The following is a 20,775-nucleotide window of genomic DNA, read 5'->3' as shown; positions in this document are numbered from 1 at the left end:
CTGACACACCCTACTCAAACAGTGGGATGCTATGCCAGCTAGCTGGTTTAGTCTTCTGAAACACCCTGCTCAAACAGTGGGATGCTATGTTAGCTAGCTGGTTGAGGCTTCTGGACAACACTGGAACTCTTCCAAGTCCAGGCTTTTGGTTTAATTTATTTATTGCCACTGGGGCCCGCCGGTGTAACTGCTTACTGTAACAGCAACATGATTGTGGCGGGTTTACTAACCCATTAGCTATGTTGACTAGGACGTTAATTTAGCTAATATGTTGACAACGTTGTAGGCTGTGTGTAGCGGTTTAACTTGGAAAGGTTGTTTCTCCTGGTCGCATACAGCTTAATTGTTGTTCATTGAAGTCCAGAAGAGAAGGAATACAACGTGGCTGTTATGAGCATGAACTGTTGAAAATTGTTTCTTAAACGGAAGCAAACGGAACAGGGATTAACATACCTGAATTTGTCCAATAGAAACTCTCGTTTGCAACTGTTGGACTAATGTTTACAACCTATATCAGCCAGATGCAGGCACCTCACATTTGTGCACCTACGTTCCAAACTGTCATATAGGTAAAAATGTGAGTATCAGGCAGTAGCCTAAACCTGTCACTGTTACATTGAACTGGGTGAATATGAATGGCAGTAGCCTAAACCTGTCACTGTTACATTGAACTGGGTGAATATGAATGACAATAACCTAAACCTGTCACTGTTACATTGAACTGGGTGAATATGAATGACAGTAGCCTCAACCTGTCACTGTTACATTGAACTGGGTGAATATGAATGACAGTAACCTAAACCTGTCACTGTTACATTGAACTGGGTGAAAATGAATGACAGTAGCCTAAACCTGTCACTGTTACATTGAACTGGGTGAAAATGAATGACAGTAACCTAAACCTGTCACTGTTACATTGAACTGGGTGAATATGAATGACAGTAGCCTAAACCTGTCACTGTTACATTGAACTGGGTGAATATGAATGACAGTAGCCTAAACCTGTCACTGTTACATTGAACTGGGTGAAAATGAATGACAGTAGCCTAAACCTGTCACTGTTACATTGAACTGGGTGAATATGAATGACAGTAGCCTAATCACTGTTCCATTGAATGGAATAGGAATGAGAGGCATTCAATATGCTGTAATAGCAATAGACCATGCTCGTGAAAAAAACCATTGTCATCCCTCATCTGAAACGGCACCGACCGCCACTTACACACAGTACCATCATGTTTAAGTGGAATTATCTTTTTTGAAATGGTACCAATGAATTAAAAAATGAAAACCTGAACCCTTTTGATTCAATAAGTATTTGTTTTGGCAAGCCTAAACAAGTTCAGGAGTAAACATTTGCTTAACAAGTCACATAATAAGTTGCATGGACTCACTCTGTGTGCAGTAATAGTGTTAATGTGATTTTTGAATGACTACCTCATCTCTGGACCCCCACACATACAACTATCTGTAAGATCTGTAGTGTATTGGATTTCAAACAAAGATTCAACCACAAGGACCAGGGAGGTTTTCCAATTCCTCTCAAAGAAGGGCCCCTATTGGTAGATGGGTAAAACATGTAAAAGAAGACATTGAATATCCCCTTGACCATGGTGAAGTTATTCATTACACTTTGGATGGTGAATCAATACATCCAGTCACTACAAAGATACAGACGTCTTTCCTAACTCAGTTGCAGGAGAGGAAGGAAACCACTCAGGGATTTCACCATGAGACCAATGGTGACTTCAAAACAGTTACAAAGTTTAAGAGCTGCGATAGGAGAAAACTGAGGATGGATCAACAACATTGTAGTTACTCCACAATACTAACCTAAATGACAGAGTGAAAAGAAGGAAGCCTGTACAGAATAACAAATATTCCAAAACATGCATCCTGTTTGCAACAAGGCACTAATGTTAAACTGCAAAAAATGTGGCAAAGAAATGAACTTTAAGTCCTGAATACAAAGCGTCATGGTTGGGGCAAATCCAACACAACACATCACTGATTACCACTTCATTTTTTTTTCATTTTTTTCACGCATGGTGGTGGCTGCATCATGTTATGAGTATGCTTGTGATCGGCAAGGACTAATGAGGTTTTTAGGATAAAAATAAATGGAATAGGCTAAGCACAGACAAAATCCTAGAGGAAACCCTGCTTCAGTCTGCTTTCCAACAGACACTGGGAGACAATTTCACCTTTCGGCAGGACAATAACCTAAAACACAAGGCCAAATATACACTGTTGCTTACCAAGACGACATTGAATGTTCCTGAGTGGCTGAGTTTCAGTTTTGACTTCAATCGGCTTGAGAACCTATGGCAAGACTTGAAAGTGGCTGTCTAGCAATGATCAACAACCTATTTGACAGAGCTTGAATCACTTAAAATAATAATGTTAATATATTGTAAAATTCAAAGCTCTTAAAGACTTACCCAGAAAGACTCACAGCTGTAATCACTCTTAGAGAATTACCCAGAAAGACTCACAGCTGTAATCACTCTTAGAGACTTACCCAGACAGACTCACAGCTGTAATCACTCTTAGAGACTTACCCAGAAAGACTCTCAGCTGTAATCACTCTTAGAGACTTACCCAGACAGACTCTCAGCTGTAATCACTCTTAGAGACTTACCCAGACAGACTCACAGCTGTAATCACTCTTAGAGACTTACCCAGAAAGACTCTCAGCTGTAATCACTCTTAGAGACTTACCCAGACAGACTCTCAGCTGTAATCACTCTTAGAGACTTACCCAGATAGACTCACAGCTGTAATCACTCTTAGAGACTTACCCAGAAAGACTCACAGCTGTAATCACTCTTAGAGACTTACCCAGAAAGACTCACAGCTGTAATCATTGCCAAAGTTGATTCCAACTTGTATTGACACAGGGGTGTGAATACTTATGTAAATGAGCTACAGTATTTCATTTTCAATAAACCTGCAAAAATTCTGCAAAATTCTAAAAACATGTTTTCACTTAGTCATTATGGGGTATTTTCTGTAGATGGAAAAAGAAATCAACAAAATGTGCAAAAAATCAAGGAATACTTTCTGAAGGCACTCTACACGTTAGTAAAGCAAATAATCCTATTTGAACTCATATTTTTTTCAGATGTAAAATCCTTGTGTCCTAATTAAACATTACAAACAGCTAGCAGCAAAGTAGATTGGTCACGAAAGTCAGAAAAGCAATAAAATGAATCGCTTACCTTTGATAATCGTCATATGTTTGCACTCACGAGACTCCTAGTTACACAATAAATGTTTGTTTTGTTCGATAAAGATTATTTTTATATCCAAAAACCTCCATTTGGTTGGCGTGTTTTGTTTAGTAATCCACAGGCTTGTGCGGTCACGATGGGCAGACGGAAATTCCAAATAGTATCCGTAAAGTTCGAAGAAACATGTCAAACGTTTTTTATAATCAATCCTCAGGTTGTTTTTACAAAAAATAATCGATACTATTTCGGCTGGACGGCCTTTTCAATAGGAGAGAAGGTCTCGCTCCAGTGGCGCGCGCATGCACAAATCTGGAGACACCTAGCTATTCACTGACGCGATGTGATCATTCTCGCTCATTTTTCAGAATAAAAGCCTGAAACGATGTCTAAAGACTGTTCACACCTTGTGGAAGCCATAGGGAAAGGAATCTGGTTGATATCCCTTTAAATGGAGGATAGGCTTGCAATGGAAAAGAGAGGTTTCAGAATAACACCACGTCCTGGTTTGGATTTTCCTCAGGTTTTTGCCTGCAATATCAGTTCTGTTATACTCACAGACAATATTTTGACAGTTTTGGAAACGTTTGAGTGTTTTCTATCCTAATCGGCCAATTATATGCATATTCTAGCTTCTGGGCTTGAGAAATAGGCAGTTTACTTTGGGTATGTTTTTCATCCAAACATCAAAATACTGCCCCCTAGTCCAAGAGGTTTTAACACGGTGTCCAAAGAAGGGCCAGAAGTATACAGAATGGTATACCCCTTTGAAGAGGGGGATGACCGCGGCAGATTTCCAATCTTTGGGAATCTCAGACGATACGACAGAGAGGTTGAACAGGCTAGTAATAGGGGTTGCAACAATTTTGGTGGATCATTTTAGAAAGAGAGGGTCCAGATTGTCTAGCCCGGCTGATTTGTAGGGGTCCAGATTTTGCAGCTCTTTCAGAACATCAGCTATCTGGGTTTGGGTTAAGGAGAAATGGGGGAGGCCTGGGCGAGTTGCTGTGGGGGGTGCAGGGCTGTTGACCGGGGTAGGGATAGCCAGGTGGAAAGCATGGCCAGCCGTAGAAAAATGCTTATTGAAATTCTCTATTCGATACTAATGCAGAACGCCACAGGATGTTCAAATCAAATGTATTTGTCACATACACATGGTTAGCAGATGCTAATGTGAGTGTAGCGAAATGCTTGTGCTTCTAGTTCCGACAATGCAGTAATAACCAACGAGTAATCTAGCTAACAATTCCAAAACTACTACCTTATACACACAAGTGTAAAGGGATAAAGAATATGTACATACAGATATATGAATGAGTGATGGTACAGAACGGCATAGGAAAGATGCAGTAGGTGGTATAGAGTACAGTATATACATATGAGATGAGTAAAGTAGGGTATGTAAACATATAAAAGTGGCATTGGTTAAAGTGACTAGTGATACATTTTTTACCTACATTTTTCTATTATTAAAGTGAGCTGGAGTTGAGTTAGTATGTTGGCAGCAGCCACTCAATGTTAGTGGTGGCTGTTTAACAGTCTGATGGCCCTGAGATAGAAGCTGTTTTTCAGTCTCTCGGTCCCAGCTTTGATGCACCTGTACTGACCTCGCCTTCTGGATGATAGCGGGGTGAACAGGCAGTGGCTCGGGTGGTTGTTGTCCTTGATGATCTTTATGGCCTTCCTGTGATATCGGGTGGTGTAGGTGTCCTGGAGGGCAGGTAGTTTGCCCCCGGTGATGCGTTGTGCAGCCCTCATTACCTTCTAGAGAGCCTTACGGTTGAGGGCGGAGCAGTTGCCGTACCAGGCGGTGATACAGCCCGACAGGATGCTCTCGATTGTGCATCTGTATAAGTTTGTGAGTGCTTTTGGTGACAAGCCAAATTTCTTCAGCCTCCTGAGGTTGAAGAGGCGCTTCTCTGCGCCTTCTTCATGACACTGTCTGTGTGGGTAAACCAATTCAGTTTGTCCGTGATGTGTACGCAGAGGAACTTAAAACTTACTACCCTCTCCACTACTGTCCCGTTAATGTGGATAGGGGGGTGCTCCCTCTGCTGTTTCCTGAAGTCCACAATCATCTCCTTTGTTTTGTTGATGTTGAGTGTGATGTTATTTCCTGACACCACACTCCGAGGGATGTTTTTTTGCTGGTCAAGGGCAGTCAGGTCTGGAGTGATCTAAGGGCCATATCTGTTCCTGGTTAAATTTTTTTGAATGGGCATGCTTATTTAAGATGGTGAGGATGGCACTTTTAAAGAATAGCCAGGCATCCTCTACTGACGGAATGAGGTCAATATCTTTCCAGGATACCCGGGCCAGGTCGATTAGAAAGGCCGTTTGACAATGATGAGGGGTGGTCTTTTTTAATCGCAGACCCATTACGGATGCAGGCAATTCGGCAGTGATCGCCGAGATCTTGGTTGAAGACAGCAGAGGTGTATTTGGAGGGCAAGTTGGTTAGGATGATATCTACGAGGGTGCCTGGATTTGGGGTTGTACCTGGTAGGTTTATTGATCATTTGTGTGAGATTGAGGGCATCAAGCTTATATTGTAGGATGGCTGGGGTGTTAAGCATGTCCCAGTTAGGTCACCTAGCAGCACGAGCTCTGAAGATAGATGGGGGAAATCAGTTCACATATTGTGTCCAGGGCACAGCTGGGGGCAGAGGGTGGTCTATAGCAAGCGGCAACGGTGAGAGACTTGTTTCTGGAAAGGTGGATATTTAAAAATAGAAGCTCAAATTGTTTGACCTGGATAGTAAGACAGAACTCTGCAGTCTATCTCTGCAGTAGATTGCAACTCCGCCCCCTTTGGCAGTTCTATCTTGTCGGAAAATGTTATAGTTGGGGATGGACATTTCAGGGTTTTTGGTGGTCTTCCTAAACCAGGATACAGACACAGCTACGACATCCGGGTTGGCAGAGTGTGCTAAAGCAGTGAATAAAACAAACTTAGGGAGTAGGCTTCTAATGTTAACATGCATGAAACCAAGGCTATTACGGTTACAGAAGTCATCAAATGAGAGCGTCTGGGGAATAGGAGTGGAGCTAGGCACTGCAGGGCCTGAATTAACCTCCACATCACCAGAGGAACAGAGGAGGAGTAGGATAAGGGTACGGCTAAATGCCAGAAGAACTGGTCGTCTAGTACGTTCGGAACAGAGATTAAATGGAGCAGGTTTCTGGGCGCGATTGAATAGATTCAAGGCATAGTCTACAGACAGAGGTATGGTAGGATGTAAATACATTGGAGGTAAACTTAGACATTGTGTGGTGATGAGAGAGATATTGTCTCTGGAAACATCATTTAAACCAGGTGATGTCATCGCGTGGAGGTGGAACTAAATGGTTGGTTAAGGCATATTGAGCAAGGCTGGAGTCTCTACAGTGAAATAAGACAATAATCACTAACCATAGCAGCAATGGACAAAGCATTTTGACATTAGGGAGAGGCATGTGTAGCCGAGTAATCATATGAGTCCAGTGAGTAGCTAGGCGAGGTGGGTGGGTGAGTGAAGTGGGTGAGGTGGGTGAGGTGGGTGGGGTGGGTTGCAGGAGAGGATTTTGAAGTTGAGGTTTAGAAAAATATTAAAAATATATATACACGGGACACGACAAGACGAGGACAAAGACGTGTGACTGCTACGACATCTTGCGTAAGAAAAGTGTAATCTGAGAGAAATCTCTCTCTAATATGGTCATGCATTTGGCAGTAGGTTAGGAAGTGCAGCTCAGTTTTCCTCCTCTCCCAGTATAAGTGATGTCAGTGGAAACCAGGTCACAGCAGCCAGACAGTGTTGAATCGAGGAATTGAGGACACGCTCCAATCGGCCTCTTTTTTCTACATCAATCACACTTCCCCTTTGGAGTTAGTTCAGGCCAGTCCTGGGCTTCTGAGAGAGAGAGAGAGAGAGGTGGGGTGGGGGAGATAGGGAATGAGAGAGACAGAGCAAGAGATAAAGAGAGATAAAATGGGGGAGAAGGGGAGATAGGGAGGGAGAGAGACAGAACGAGAGACATACGAAAGAGAGGGGTGGGGGTGGGGGGGGATAGGGAACGAGAGAGACAGAGCAAGAGATAAAGAGAGGGGGAGAAGGGGGAGATAGGGAGGGAGAGAGACATACGAAAGAGAGAGAGGAGGCGGTGGCTCCTGAGAGACTTACAAGTCATAAATACTTGTCTTCTCTGCACTGGGAGCTACGCTTTAACCAGCAATTAGGTGGAGTACAGATGAATCTGCAGGATACGGACAATTCCCCATCTGATTGGTAGGTTGGCTAAGAGCTCTGCGGTGGGTCTCTCTGTTCTATGTGGTGGCCTACATCTCCTTGGTAGTGGCAAGGCCTGCTTAGGGTGGCTAAGGGAGAATATATGAGAGTTTAAGCATATCCTTTATATTTTATTTTACGTTGTCAATATGTCTTTGTTGTAAATGTTTTGTCGCCAAACTGGTGGCAGTTGTGAAAAAAAACAATAGTGTGCAAAGCTGTCATCAAGGCAAAGGGTGGCTACTTGAAGAATCTCAAACATAAAACATATTTTGATTTGTTTAACACTTTTTTTGGTTACCGCATGATTCCATATGTGTTATTTCATAGTTTTGATGTGGAAATGTGGAAAAGTCAAGGGGTCTGAATACTTTCCAAATGCAGTTTCATGTTCTTATTGGAGCTCTCTTCCCCTGTTCTCTGGAGCTGTCTTCCCCTGTCCTCTGGAGCTCTCTTCCCCTGTCCTCTGGAGCTCTCTTCCCCTTGTACTCTGGAGCTCTCTTCCCCTGTCCTCTGGAGCTCTCTTCCTCTGTCCTCTGAGCTCTCTTCACCTGTCCTCTGAGCCCTCTTCACCTGTCCTCTGAGCTCTCTTCCCCTGTTCTCTGGAGCTCTCTTCCCCTGTCCTCTGGAGCTCTCTTCCCCTGTCCTCTGGAGCTCTCTTCCCCTTGTACTCTGGAGCTCTCTTCCCCTGTCCTCTGGAGCTCTCTTCCCCTGTCCTCTGGAGCTCTCTTCCCCTTGTACTCTGGAGCTCTCTTCCCCTGTCCTCTGGAGCTCTCTTCCTCTGTCCTCTGAGCTCTCTTCCCCTGTTCTCTGGAGCTCTCTTCCCCTGTCCTCTGGAGCTCTCTTCCCCTGTCCTCTGGAGCTCTCTTCCCCTTGTACTCTGGAGCTCTCTTCCCCTGTCCTCTGGAGCTCTCTTCCCCTGTCCTCTGGAGCCCTCTTCACCTGTCCTCTGAGCTCTCTTCCCCTGTTCTCTGGAGCTCTCTTCCCCTGTCCTCTGGAGCTCTCTTCCCCTGTCCTCTGGAGCTCTCTTCCCCTGTCCTCTGGAGCTCTCTTCCCCTGTCCTCTGGAGCTCTCTTCCCCTGTCCTCTGGAGCTCTCTTCCCCTGTCCTCTGGAGCTCTCTTCCCCTGTCCTCTGGAGCTCTCTTTCCCTGTCCTCTGGAGCTCTCTTTCCCTGTCCTCTGGAGCTCTCTTCCTCTGTCCTCTGGAGCTCTCTTCCCCTGTCCTCTGGAGCTCTCTTCCCCTGTCCTCTGGAGCTCTCTTCCCCTGTCCTCTGGAGCTCTCTTCCCCTGTCCTCTGGAGCTCTCTTCCCCTGTCCTCTGGAGCTCTCTTCCCCTGTCCTCTGGAGCTCTCTTCCCCTGTCCTCTGAGCTCCCTTCCCCTGTCCTCTGAGCTCTCTTCCCCTGTCCTCTGAGCTCTCTTCCCCTGTCCTCTGAGCTCTCTTCCCCTCTCTTTGACATCTGTCTCACTTCAACCCATATTCTGCTGTGGTTCCCTCCCTCCCTCCCGTCGTATTACTGCCAGTGAATCAGGCCAGTGGAATGAAAAGAAGGTCTCCCCCTACCCCTCCACCCACCCCCTCTTTTTCCAGACATCTAACCCAGGCTCCAAGATCTTGGAGTGCTGCCAAATGTGACAACACAGAGAGAGAGAGAAACACAGAGAGAAGGGGACAGAACAAGAGAGAGGGAGAAAGAGGGTGCAGTAAGTGCAGAGAGAGAGCGAGAGACTGTGTGTGTGTGTGTGTGTGTGTGCAGTGTGTGTGTGCAGTGTGTGTGTGTGTGTGTGTGTGTGTGCAGTGAAAGAGAGGGCGAGAGAGAAGAGAAAAAATGTTGAGACGGGTCCAAAAGCAGAACCTTGTATCCTTTATCCTGTACAAGCCTACTGCAGCCCAATCTCTCTCCATTTCAATTCAATTACATTCAAAGGGCTTTATTGGCATGGGAAACATATGTTAACATTGCCTAAGCAAATAAAATAAACAACAAACAAAAATAAATAAACAATCAGTAAACATTACACTCACAAACATTTTTAAATAATGCATATGAAATATTATTGAAATATTACATTATTGTTTATGTTGTTTATTATCTAGTTTGCTCTGTTTTGTTGTTAGATTTTTTTCCAGTGTGTCAAATAGATATATTTTTGTTTTCTCATAGTTTGGTCTGATTGGTTGGGTCTAATTGGTTGGGTCTAATTGTATTGCTTTCCTGGGGCTCTCTGGGTTTGTTTGTGAACATAGCCCCAAAACTAGCTGGCTAAGGGGACTCTCTTCTCTAGTCTCGTCTCTCTGTAGATGAGGGCTTTGTGGTGTCGCTTCCTTTTAGGTGGTTGTTTAACAGCTGTTTTGTGGATGTTGATAACCAGCGGGTATATACCTAATTCTGCTCTTATTTGGTGTTTTACGTTGTACATAAAGTATATGTTTGCAGAATTCTGCATGCAATATTCTCAAATTAATGTTTATCCCATTTTGTGAATTATTGGTTGGTGAGTGGACCCCAGACCTCACAACCATAGAGGGCAATGGGCAATATATTTGATAAAAACATTTTTTTGCCAGGTCCTAATTTGGATGTTGAGGTTTATGTTCCGTTTGATGGCATAGAAGGCCTTTCTTGCCTTATCTCTCAGATCGTTCACAGGTGTTGATTTTTAGGCAGAGGTATGTATAGTTTTTGGTGTGCTCTAGGACAACGTTGTCTAGATTTTTGTCTTACTGAGATTTACTGTCAGGGCCCAGGTCTGACAGAATCTGTTCAGAAGATCTAGGTGCTGCTGTAGGCCCTCCTTGGTTGGTGACAGAAGCACCATATCATCAGCAAACAGTAGACATTTGACTTCAGATTCTAGTAGGGTGAGGCCGGGTGCTGCAGACTGTTCTAGTGCCCTCACCAATTCGTTGATATATACAGTGACTTGCGAAAGTATTCGGCCCCCTTGAACTTTTCGACCTTTTGCCACATTTCAGGCTTCAAACAAAGATATAAAACTGTATTTTTTTGTGAAGAATCAACAACAAGTGGGACACAATCATGAAGTGGAACGACATTTATTGGATATTTCAAACTTTTTTAACAAATCAAAAACTGAAAAATTGGGCGTGCAAAATTATACAGCCCCCTTAAGTTAATACTTTGTAGCGCCACCTTTTGCTGCGATTACAGCTGTAAGTCGCTTGGGGTATGTCTCTATCAGTTTTGCATATCGAGAGACTGACATTTTTTCCCATTCCTCCTTGCAAAACAGCTCGAGCTCAGTGAGGTTGGATGGAGAGCATTTGTGAACAGCAGTTTTCAGTTCTTTCCACAGATTCTTGATTGGATTCAGGTCTGGACTTTGACTTGGCCATTCTAACACCTGGATATGTTTATTTTTGAACCATTCCATTGTAGATTTTGCTTTATGTTTTGGATCATTGTCTTGTTGGAAGACAAATCTCCATCCCAGTCTCAGGTCTTTTGCAGACTCCATCAGGTTTTCTTCCAGAATGGTCCTGTATTTGGCTCCATCCATCTTCCCATCAATTTTAACCATCTTCCCTGTCCCTGCTGAAGAAAAGCAGGCCCAAACCATGATGCTGCCACCACCATGTTTGACAGTGGGGATGGTGTGTTCAGCTGTGTTGCTTTTACGCCAAACATAACGTTTTGCATTGTTGCCAAAAAGTTAAATTTTGGTTTCATCTGACCAGAGCACCTTCTTCCACATGTTTGGTGTGTCTCCCAGGTGGCTTGTGGCAAACTTTAAACAACACTTTTTATGGATATCTTTAAGAAATGGCTTTCTTCTTGCCACTCTTCCATAAAGGCCAGATTTGCCCAATATACGACTGATTGTTGTCCTATGGACAGAGTCTCCCACCTCAGCTGTAGATCTCTGCAGTTCATCCAGAGTGATCATGGGCCTCTTGGCTGCATCTCTGATCAGTCTTCTCCTTGTATGAGCTGAAAGTTTAGAGGGACGGCCAGGTCTTGGTAGATTTGCAGTGGTCTGATACTCCTTCCATTTCAATATTATCGCTTGCACAGTGCTCCTTGGGATGTTTAAAGCTTGGGAAATCTTTTTGTATCCAAATCCGGCTTTAAACTTCTTCACAACAGTATCTCGGACCTGCCTGGTGTGTTCCTTGTTCTTCATGATGCTCTCTGCGCTTTTAACGGACCTCTGAGACTATCACAGTGCAGGTGCATTTATACGGAGACTTGATTACACACAGGTGGATTGTATTTATCATCATTAGTCATTTAGGTCAACATTGGATCATTCAGAGATCCTCACTGAACTTCTGGAGAGAGTTTGCTGCACTGAAAGTAAAGGGGCTGAATAATTTTGCACGCTTAATTTTTCAGTTTTTGATTTGTTAAAAAAGTTTGAAATATCCAATAAATGTCGTTCCACTTCATGATTGTGTCCCACTTGTTGTTGATTCTTCACAAACAAATACAGTTTTATATCTTTATGTTTGAAGCCTGAAATGTGGCAAAAGGTCGCAAAGTTCAAGGGGGCCGAATACTTTCGCAAGGCACTGTATGTTGAAGAGGGTGGGGTTCATGCTGCATCCCTGTCTCACCCCACGGTCCTGAGGAAAGAAATGTGTGTTCTTTGCCAATTTTAACCGCAGACTTGTTGTTTGCGTACATGGATTTGTATAGCAGACCCTCGTGCCAAATTGTGTCAAAAGATTTTTAGAAATCAACAAAGCATGGGAAGACTTTACCCATGTTTTGGTTTGTTTGTTAGTCAGTTAGGGTGTGCTGGGTGAATATGTACCCGATGTGAAATGGCTAGCTAGTTAGCGGTGGTGCGTGCTAATAGCGTTTCAATCGGGTGACGTCACTCACTCTGCAAGGGCCGCGGCTTTTGTGGAGCGATGGGGATCGATGCTTCGTGGGTGACGGTTGTTAATGTGTGCAGAGGGTCCCTGGTTCGAGCCCGGGTAGGGGCGAGGGGACGGACTAAAGTCATACTGTTACAAATACGTGGTCTGTCTTGCGGTAATTTGGTAAGAAGTCAATTTGACAGGGCATTGTTTTCACTGAGGAAATGTTGGAGTCTGCTGTTGATGATACAGCAGAGGATTTTTCCGAGATGGCTTCTGACATAGGTAGCCTAGTGGTTTGAGCGTTGGACTAGTAACCGGAAGGTTGCAAGTTCAAACCCCTGAGCTGACAAGGTACAAATCTGTCGTTCTGCCCCTGAACAGGCAGTTAACCCACTGTTCCTAGGCCGTCATTGAAAATAAGAATTTGTTCTTAACTGACTTGCCTAGTTAAATAAAAGGTACAAATAAATATATTCCACTGTCATTTTTGGGGTCAAATTTGTCTCCACTTTTGTGGATTGGGGTGATCAGACCTTGGTTCCAAATATTAGGGAAGATACCAGAGCTCAGGATAACGTTGAAGAGTTTAAGCATAGCCAATTGGAATTTGTGGTCTGCATATTTTACCAGAGGCCTTTTATGGTTGGAGGGTTTGTATTTTGTCCTGTAGTTCATTCAAGTTAATTTGAGAATCCAGTGGGTTCTGGTAGTCTTTAATAGATGATTCTAAGATCTGTATTTGATCATGTATATGTTTTTGCTCTTTATTCTTTGTTATAGAGCCAATAAGATTGGAGAAGTGGTTTACCCATACATCTCCATTTTGGATAGATAATTCTTCGTGTTGTTGTTTGTTCATTGTTTTTACATTTTTCCCAGAAGTGGTTAGATTCTATGGATTCTTCAGTTACATTGAGCTGATTTCTGACGTGCTGTTCCTTCTTTTTCTATAGTGTATTTCTATGTTGTTTTAATGATTCACCATAGTGAAGGCGTAGACTCAGGTTCTCCGGGTCTCTATGTTTTTGGTTGGACAGGTTTCTCAATTTCTTTCTTAGATTTTTGCATTCTTCATAAAACCATTTGTCATTGTTGTTCATTTTCTTCGGTTTTCTGTTTAAAGGTCAAATATACTGTTTAGATTTTCTACTGTCAAGTTTACACCTTCACTATTACAGTGGAACGTTTGTCCAGGAAATTGTCTGAATTTGTTGTTGCCAAATTATTTTAAATTGATTGAATTTGTTGTTGCCAAATTATTTTTTTTGTAGGTTTCCACACTGCATTCCTTCCAGCTATAGCGTTTCTCAATATTACCCAGTTCCTTTGGCTTTGATGCCTCATGATTGAGTATTGCTCTGTTCAAGTTTACTGTGATTTTGCTTTGATCTTTTGGGGTGGGTCACGCCCTGATCATAGAACGCTGGTTATTCTCTATGTTGGTTGGGGCGTGATACACCCTGATCATAGAACGCTGGTTATTCTCTATGTTGGTTGGGGCGTGATAGTGACTAGGGTGGGTCACGCCCTGATCATAGAACGCTGTTTATTCTCTATGTTGGTTGGGGCGTGATAGTGACTAGGGTGGGTCATTTAGGGGAATTGTATTTATATGGTGGCCTGATATGGTTCCCAATCAGAGACAGCTGTTTATCGTTGTCTCTGATTGGGGATCATATTTAGGTAGCCATTTCCTCATTGTGCTTTGTGGGATCTTGTCTACAGTTAGTTGCCTGTGTGCACACCAGTAGCGTCACGTTTCATTTGTTCTTGTTTGGTGAGTTTCTCTTTATTAAAATATGTGGCACGCTGCCCCTTGGTCTACTCATTATAATGTGTCAGTGGGAAGTCAGCCAGCCAGTCATGATTGAGTACTACTCTGTTCAGGTAGACTGTGATTTTGCTGTGATCTGATAGGGGTGTCAGTGGACTGACTGTGAACGCTCTGAGAGCCTCTGGGTTGAGGTCAGTTATAAAGTAGTCTACAGTACTACTGCCAAGAGATGAGCTATAGGTGTACCTACCATAGGAGTCCCCTCGAAGCCTACCATTGACTATGTACATACCCAGCGTGCGACAGAGCTGCAGGAGTTGTGACCCGTTTTTGTTGGTTATGTTGTCATAGTTGTGTCTAGGGGGGCATATGGGTGAGGGAATGCTGTCACCTCCAGGTAGGTGTTTGTCCCCCTGTGTGCTGAAGGTGTCAGGTTCTGGTCCAGTTCTGGCATTTAGGTCACCACAGACTAGTACATGTCCCTGGGCCTGGAAATGATTGATTTCCCCCTCCAGGATGGAGAAGCTGTCTTCATTAAAGTATGGGGATTCTAGTGGAGGGATATAGGTAGCACACAGGAGGACATTTTTCTCTGTTAAGATAATTTCCTTTTGAATTTCTAACCAAATGTAAAATGTTCCTGTTTTGATTAATTTAATAGAGTGATTTAGTTTTGCTCTATAGCAAATTAGCATACCCCCTGAGTCCCTTCCCTGTTTCACACCTGGTAGTTTGGTGGATGGGACTACCAGCTCTCTGTAACTGTCTCCTCTATACCATGCTTCTTGCAGGATGACAATGTCTGTATTACCGATTTCTTTGCTGAAGTCCAGGTTCCTGCTCTTTAGACCAAAGGCAGATGACCTCAGGCCTTGTATATTCCAGGATGAGATTGGTGAAGGCTTTGTGTTCCATAAAGTGTCCAATGTTGGTCGTGTGGTTTGGCCTCAGGCCAGTAAGTGTGAGCAGAGCCTGCTGAGCATCTGGTACATGCCATTGGCTTGGGCTATTGTAAGATTGGGGGTTGGGCCTGTTTGCCTGCTCACGGCCTGGGCGTATGTGTGACTTCCATGTTGAGGCCCTCTTTGCGGGAGTTGGGGGCATGGGGTGGGCAGGAGAGGCAGAGGTCTGATCTGAGGGGCCTTATTGGGATGTGGGTATGGTTGACTTGGGAGGTGTTGATTGGTTGGGCTGGGGGTGTGTATGTGGTATTGTGGTCTGGATGTTGGTCCTCTTGGTGTGGGTCCTCTATGTGTAGGTCCGGGGGGAGTCCCGCAGGTCTGAGGGTGTCTCGCTGGCCTGGGTGGGGTGTCTATTGATCTGTTGCTCCTGTGTGAAGTGTTGGGGCTTTTGAGAGCGATGTTCTTTAGGTTCCGGGTGAAGGTGGGCACTGCTGCCTTGTAGAGGTGGACCTGGTCATAGAGGCTGTTCAAGCCCAGGGTGGACCTGGTCATAGAGGCTGTTCTAGTCCAGGGTGGACCTGGTCATAGAGGCTGTTCTAGTCCAGGGTGGACCTGGTCATAGAGGCTGTTCTAGTCCAGGGTGGACCTGGTCATAGAGGCTGTTCTAGTCCAGGGTGTCTTGTGTATGCCCTCAGTGTGTGTGGAGTAGTTGTCAGAGAGGGTGAGATCCCCTGGGCTTGGGGTTCTTCATTTGTCTGTCCAGCTGTGATTTCAACACTACGGTCAGGATCTGGGGTGGATTGTTCTGCTGTGGTGTCAAGACTTTGGTCATGGGCTGTTCTGCTGGGTTCTCTGTTTGGGTGGACACCTCTCTAGTGGGTTGTTCTGTCACACGTCACCCCCCTCACCCTCTCCTCCATCCCCCTCTCCTCCAGCAGTCTGATCCTCTCCTCTAGTGCTCTGTTCTTCTCCTGCTCTTTCTCCTGTTAATGTTGTCTCACCACAGTCCAGAGTGCAGATATGTCTCTCTCCACCTCCAACTCTCCAGGTCTGGTTGAGGGGGTGGTGTTGTGCTGGACTGTTGTCTGGTTGAGGGGGTGGTGTTGTGATGGACTGTTGTCCAGGTCTGGTTGATGGGGTGGTGTTGTGATGGACTGTTGTCTGGGTCTGGTTGAGGGGGTGGTGTTGTGCTGGACTGTTGTCTGGTTGAGGGGGTGGTGTTGTGATGGACTGTTGTCTGGTTGAGGGGGTGGTGTTGAGCTGGATTGTTGTCTGGGTCTGGTTGAGGGGTTGTTGTTGTGCTGGACTGTTGTCTGGGTCTGGTTGAGGGGGTGTTGTTGTGCTGGACTGTTGTCTGGTTGAGGGGGTGTTGTTGAGCTGGACTGTTGTCTGGGTCTGGTTGAGGGGGTGTTGTTGTGCTGGACTGTTGTCTGGTTGAGGGGGTGGTGTTGTGATGGACTGTTGTCCAGGTCTGGTTGAGGGGGTGTTGTTGTGCTGGACTGTTGTCCAGGTCTGGTTGAGGGGGTGGTGTTGAGCTGGACTGTTGTCTGGGTCTGGTTGAGGGGGTGTTGTTGTGCTGGACTGTTGCCTGGTTGAGGGGGTGTTGTTGAGCTGGACTGTTGTCTGGTTGAGGGGGTGGTGTTGTGATGGACTGTTGTCTGGTTGACGGGGTGGTGTTGTGATGGACTGTTGTCTGGTTGAGGGGGTGGTGTTGTGATGGACTGTTGTCTGGTTGACGGGGTGTTGTTGAGCTGGACTGTTGTCTGGTTGAGGGGGTGGTGTTGTGCTGGACTGTTGTCTGGTTGAGGGGGTGGTGTTGTGCTGGACTGTTGTCTGGTTGAGGGGGTGGTGTTGTGATGGACTGTTGTCCAGGTCTGGTTGAGGGGGTGTTGTTGTGCTGGACTGTTGTCCAGGTCTGGTTGAGGGGGTGGTGTTGAGCTGGACTGTTGTCTGGTTGACGGGGTGGTGTTGTGCTGGACTGTTGTCTGGTTAAGGGGGTGGTGTTGAGCTGGACTGTTGTCTGGGTCTGGTTGAGGGGGTGTTGTTGTGCTGGACTGTTGCCTGGTTGAGGGGGTGTTGTTGAGCTGGACTGTTGTCTGGGTCTGGTTGAGGGGGTGGTGTTGAGCTGGACTGTTGTCTGGTTGAGGGGGTGGTGTTGTGCTGGACTGTTGTCTGGTTGAGGGGGTGGTGTTGTGCTGGACTGTTGTCTGTTTGAGGGGGTGGTGTTGTGCTGGACTGTTGTCTGGGTCTGGTTGAGGGGGTGGTGTTGTGCTGGACTGTTGTCTGGGTCTGGTTGAGGGGGTGGTGTTGTGCTGGACTGTTGTCTGGTTGAGGGGGTGGTGTTGTGATGGACTGTTGTCTGGTTGAGGGGGTGGTGTTGTGATGGACTGTTGTCTGGGTCTGGTTGACGGGGTGTTGTTGAGCTGGACTGTTGTCTGGTTGAGGGGGTGGTGTTGTGCTGGACTGTTGTCTGGTTGAGGGGGTGGTGTTGTGCTGGACTGTTGTCTGGTTGAGGGGGTGGTGTTGTGATGGACTGTTGTCCAGGTCTGGTTGAGGGGGTGTTGTTGTGCTGGACTGTTGTCCAGGTCTGGTTGAGGGGGTGGTGTTGAGCTGGACTGTTGTCTGGTTGACGGGGTGGTGTTGTGCTGGACTGTTGTCTGGTTAAGGGGGTGGTGTTGAGCTGGACTGTTGTCTGGGTCTGGTTGAGGGGGTGTTGTTGTGCTGGACTGTTGCCTGGTTGAGGGGGTGTTGTTGAGCTGGACTGTTGTCTGGGTCTGGTTGAGGGGGTGGTGTTGAGCTGGACTGTTGTCTGGTTGAGGGGGTGGTGTTGTGCTGGACTGTTGTCTGGTTGAGGGGGTGGTGTTGTGCTGGACTGTTGTCTGGTTGAGGGGGTGGTGTTGTGCTGGACTGTTGTCTGGGTCTGGTTGAGGGGGTGGTGTTGTGCTGGACTGTTGTCTGGGTCTGGTTGAGGGGGTGGTGTTGTGCTGGACTGTTGTCTGGTTGAGGGGGTGGTGTTGTGATGGACTGTTGTCCAGGTCTGGTTGATGGGGTGGTGTTGTGATGGACTGTTGTCTGGGTCTGGTTGAGGGGGTGGTGTTGTGCTGGACTGTTGTCTGGTTGAGGGGGTGGTGTTGTGATGGACTGTTGTCTGGTTGAGGGGGTGGTGTTGAGCTGGATTGTTGTCTGGGTCTGGTTGAGGGGTTGTTGTTGTGCTGGACTGTTGTCTGGGTCTGGTTGAGGGGGTGTTGTTGTGCTGGACTGTTGTCTGGTTGAGGGGGTGTTGTTGAGCTGGACTGTTGTCTGGGTCTGGTTGACGGGGTGGTGTTGAGCTGGACTGTTGTCTGGTTGATTGGGTGGTGTTGTGCTGGACTGTTGTCTGGTTGAGTGGGTGTTGTTGTGCTGGACTGTTGGCTGGGTCTGGTTGAGGGGGTGGTGTTGTGATGGACTGTTGTCTGGTTGAGGGTGTGGTGTTGTGATGGACTGTTGTCTGGGTCTGGTTGAGGGGTTGTTGTTGTGCTGGACTGTTGTCTGGGTCTGGTTGAGGGGGTGGTGTTGTGATGGACTGTTGTCTGGTTGAGGGGGTGGTGTTGTGCTGGACTGTTGTCGGGGTCTTGTTGACAGGGTGTTGTTGAGCTGGACTGTTGTCTGGGTCTGGTTGAGGGGGTGTTATTGAGCTGGACTGTTGTCTGGGTCTGGTTGAGGGGGTGGTGTTGTGCTGGACTGTTGTCTGGGTCTGGTTGGGGGGGTGGTGTTGAGCTGGACTGTTGTCTGGTTGGGGGGGTGGTGTTGAGCTGGACTGTTGTCTGGTTGAGGGGGTGGTGTTGAGCTGGACTGTTGTCTGGTTGAGGGGGTGGTGTTGTGCTGGACTGTTGTCGGGGTCTTGTTGACAGGGTGTTGTTGAGCTGGACTGTTGTCTGGGTCTGGTTGAGGGGGTGTTATTGAGCTGGACTGTTGTCTGGGTCTGGTTGAGGGGGTGGTGTTGTGCTGGACTGTTGTCTGGGTCTGGTTGGGGGGGTGGTGTTGAGCTGGACTGTTGTCTGGTTGGGGGGGTGGTGTTGAGCTGGACTGTTGTCTGGTTGAGGGGGTGGTGTTGAGCTGGACTGTTGTCTGGTTGAGGGGGTGGTTTTGAGCTGGACTGTTGTCTGGGTCTGGTTGACGGGGTGTTGTTGAGCTGGACTGTTGTCTGGGTCTGGTTGAGGGGGTGTTGTTGTGCTGGACTGTTGTCTGGTTGAGGGGGTGTTGTTGAGCTGGACTGTTGTCTGGGTCTGGTTGACGGGGTGTTGTTGTGATGAACTGTTTTCTGGTTGAGGGGGTGTTGTTGAGCTGGACTGTTGTCTGGGTCTGGTTGACGGGGTGGTGTTGAGCTGGACTGTTGTCTGGGTCTGGCTGAGCGGTTGTTGTTGCGATGGACTGTTGTCTGATTAAGGGGGCGTTGTTGTGCTGGACTGTTGTCTGGGTCTGGTTGAGGGGGTGTTGTTGAGCTGGACTGTTGTCTGGGTCTTTTTGAGTGGGTGATGTTGTGCTGGACTGTTGTCTGGTTGAGGGTGTGTTGTTGTGCTGGACTGTTGGACTTATGTTGTAGAGGGTAGTATCCTGTATATGTCCTGGTGACATAGTGTTGTAGAGGGTAGTATCCTGTATATGTGCTGGTGACATAGTGAAGGTTATGTTGTAGAGGGTAGTATCCTGTGTATGTCCTGGTGACATAGCAAAGGTTATGCTCTGGGGGGTAGTATTCTGTATATGTCCTGGTGACACAGTGTTGTAGAGGGTAGTATCCTGTATATGTCCTGGTGACATAGTGTTGTAGAGGGTAGCATCCTGTATATGTCCTGGTGACAAAGTGAAGGCTATGGTGTGGAGGGTATTATCCTGTATATGTCCCTAACAAAAAAAAGTAAATCTAACTCTAAATCTCTTTTTTTAAGAACATGCTGATAAATGCAGGCGCTCATCTGCTCATGTTCTCTCCCTCTCGCCCTCTCTCGTGTCATGTCGTCAGCTAACTTGATGGAGTGTGAACTGTGTGAGGCCAGTCAGTTGTGGGTATACAGGCAGGGACTGAGGACGCACCCTTGTGGGTCCCCCGTGCTGAGAATCAGTGTTGAGGAGGTAATGTTGCTTACCTTCTCCACCTGGGGGCGGCCCGTCAGGAAGTCCAGGACCCAGTTACAGAGGGAGGAGTTCAGACCCAGGGCCGTGAAACTATGGTATTGAAGGCAGTTTTGTCCAGGTGGGTGAGGGCAGTGTGCTGTAATATGGCGACTGCGTCGGCCGTGGATCTGTCAGGGTGGTAGATGAATTAGAGAAGGTTGACTGTCGGGGAGGGAGGAGGTGATATGGTCTTTGACTAGCCTCTCGAAGCACTTCATGATGACGGAAGTGAGGGCTACTGGTCAGTAGTCATTCAGTTCAGTTACGACCCTCTGCTTTGCTCCGCCTCTATACTTGTGTTTCGCCATCTTGATCAATCTGTGTTGGTCATATTTGTATTGTTTAACCAAACTAACGGTCACCTTGCCGTGTTTATAAGATGCATCTCTCCCTTCAGTTTCCCAACAAGGCTGTTATCAAACATGACTTTTTGATTCGTATACTTTCTGAAAGATAATAACATCTATGCATTTTTTTTTATGAATCCGGTGACTGAATCGGTGTATTCAATGACATTATTTTCAGAGGAAACACGGAACATATTCCAGCCCACGTGATCAAAACAGTCTTGAAGCGTGAATTCTGATTGGTTGGATCAACGCTGTACAGACCTGATCACT

At 46.3% G+C, this 20,775-nt stretch overlaps 1 protein-coding gene across 1 annotated transcript; it reads right to left on the bottom strand.

Annotated features, from left to right (window-relative positions):
- Positions 1 to 15,347: 15,347 nt before the first annotated feature.
- LOC139377190 (uncharacterized) lies at positions 15,348 to 20,463 on the bottom strand. Its single transcript, XM_071120191.1, has 4 exons — positions 20,422 to 20,463; positions 20,128 to 20,283; positions 17,951 to 19,418; positions 15,348 to 15,496 (listed from the first exon to the last, which is right to left on the bottom strand). The coding sequence occupies exons 1-4, from the start codon at positions 20,461 to 20,463 to the stop codon at positions 15,348 to 15,350; spliced, it is 1,815 nt and encodes a 604-aa protein (XP_070976292.1).
- Between the last annotated feature and the right edge of the window lie 312 nt (positions 20,464 to 20,775).

The sequence above is a fragment of the Oncorhynchus clarkii genome, chromosome 20 (genome assembly GCF_045791955.1).
Source record: "Oncorhynchus clarkii lewisi isolate Uvic-CL-2024 chromosome 20, UVic_Ocla_1.0, whole genome shotgun sequence".
Lineage (NCBI taxonomy): Eukaryota > Metazoa > Chordata > Actinopteri > Salmoniformes > Salmonidae > Oncorhynchus > Oncorhynchus clarkii.
The sequence above is the reverse complement of the archived record's forward strand: the minus strand, read 5'-3'. Positions and strand labels throughout refer to the sequence as shown.

Bases quoted from the DNA above. Each gene is read 5' to 3' on its own strand.
- LOC139377190 (XM_071120191.1), bottom strand. From the start codon at position 20,463: ATGGCGAAACACAAGTATAGAGGCGGAGCAAAGCAGAGGGTC. The intron at 19,419-20,127 runs GTAAGCAACATT...CCCCTTAATCAG, and splicing joins GCCGCCCCCAGGTGGAGAAG to ACAACAGTCCATCGCAACAA. The intron at 15,497-17,950 runs GTCCAGCACAAC...CACCTCTACAAG, and splicing joins TCAACCAGACCCAGACAACA to GCAGCAGTGCCCACCTTCAC.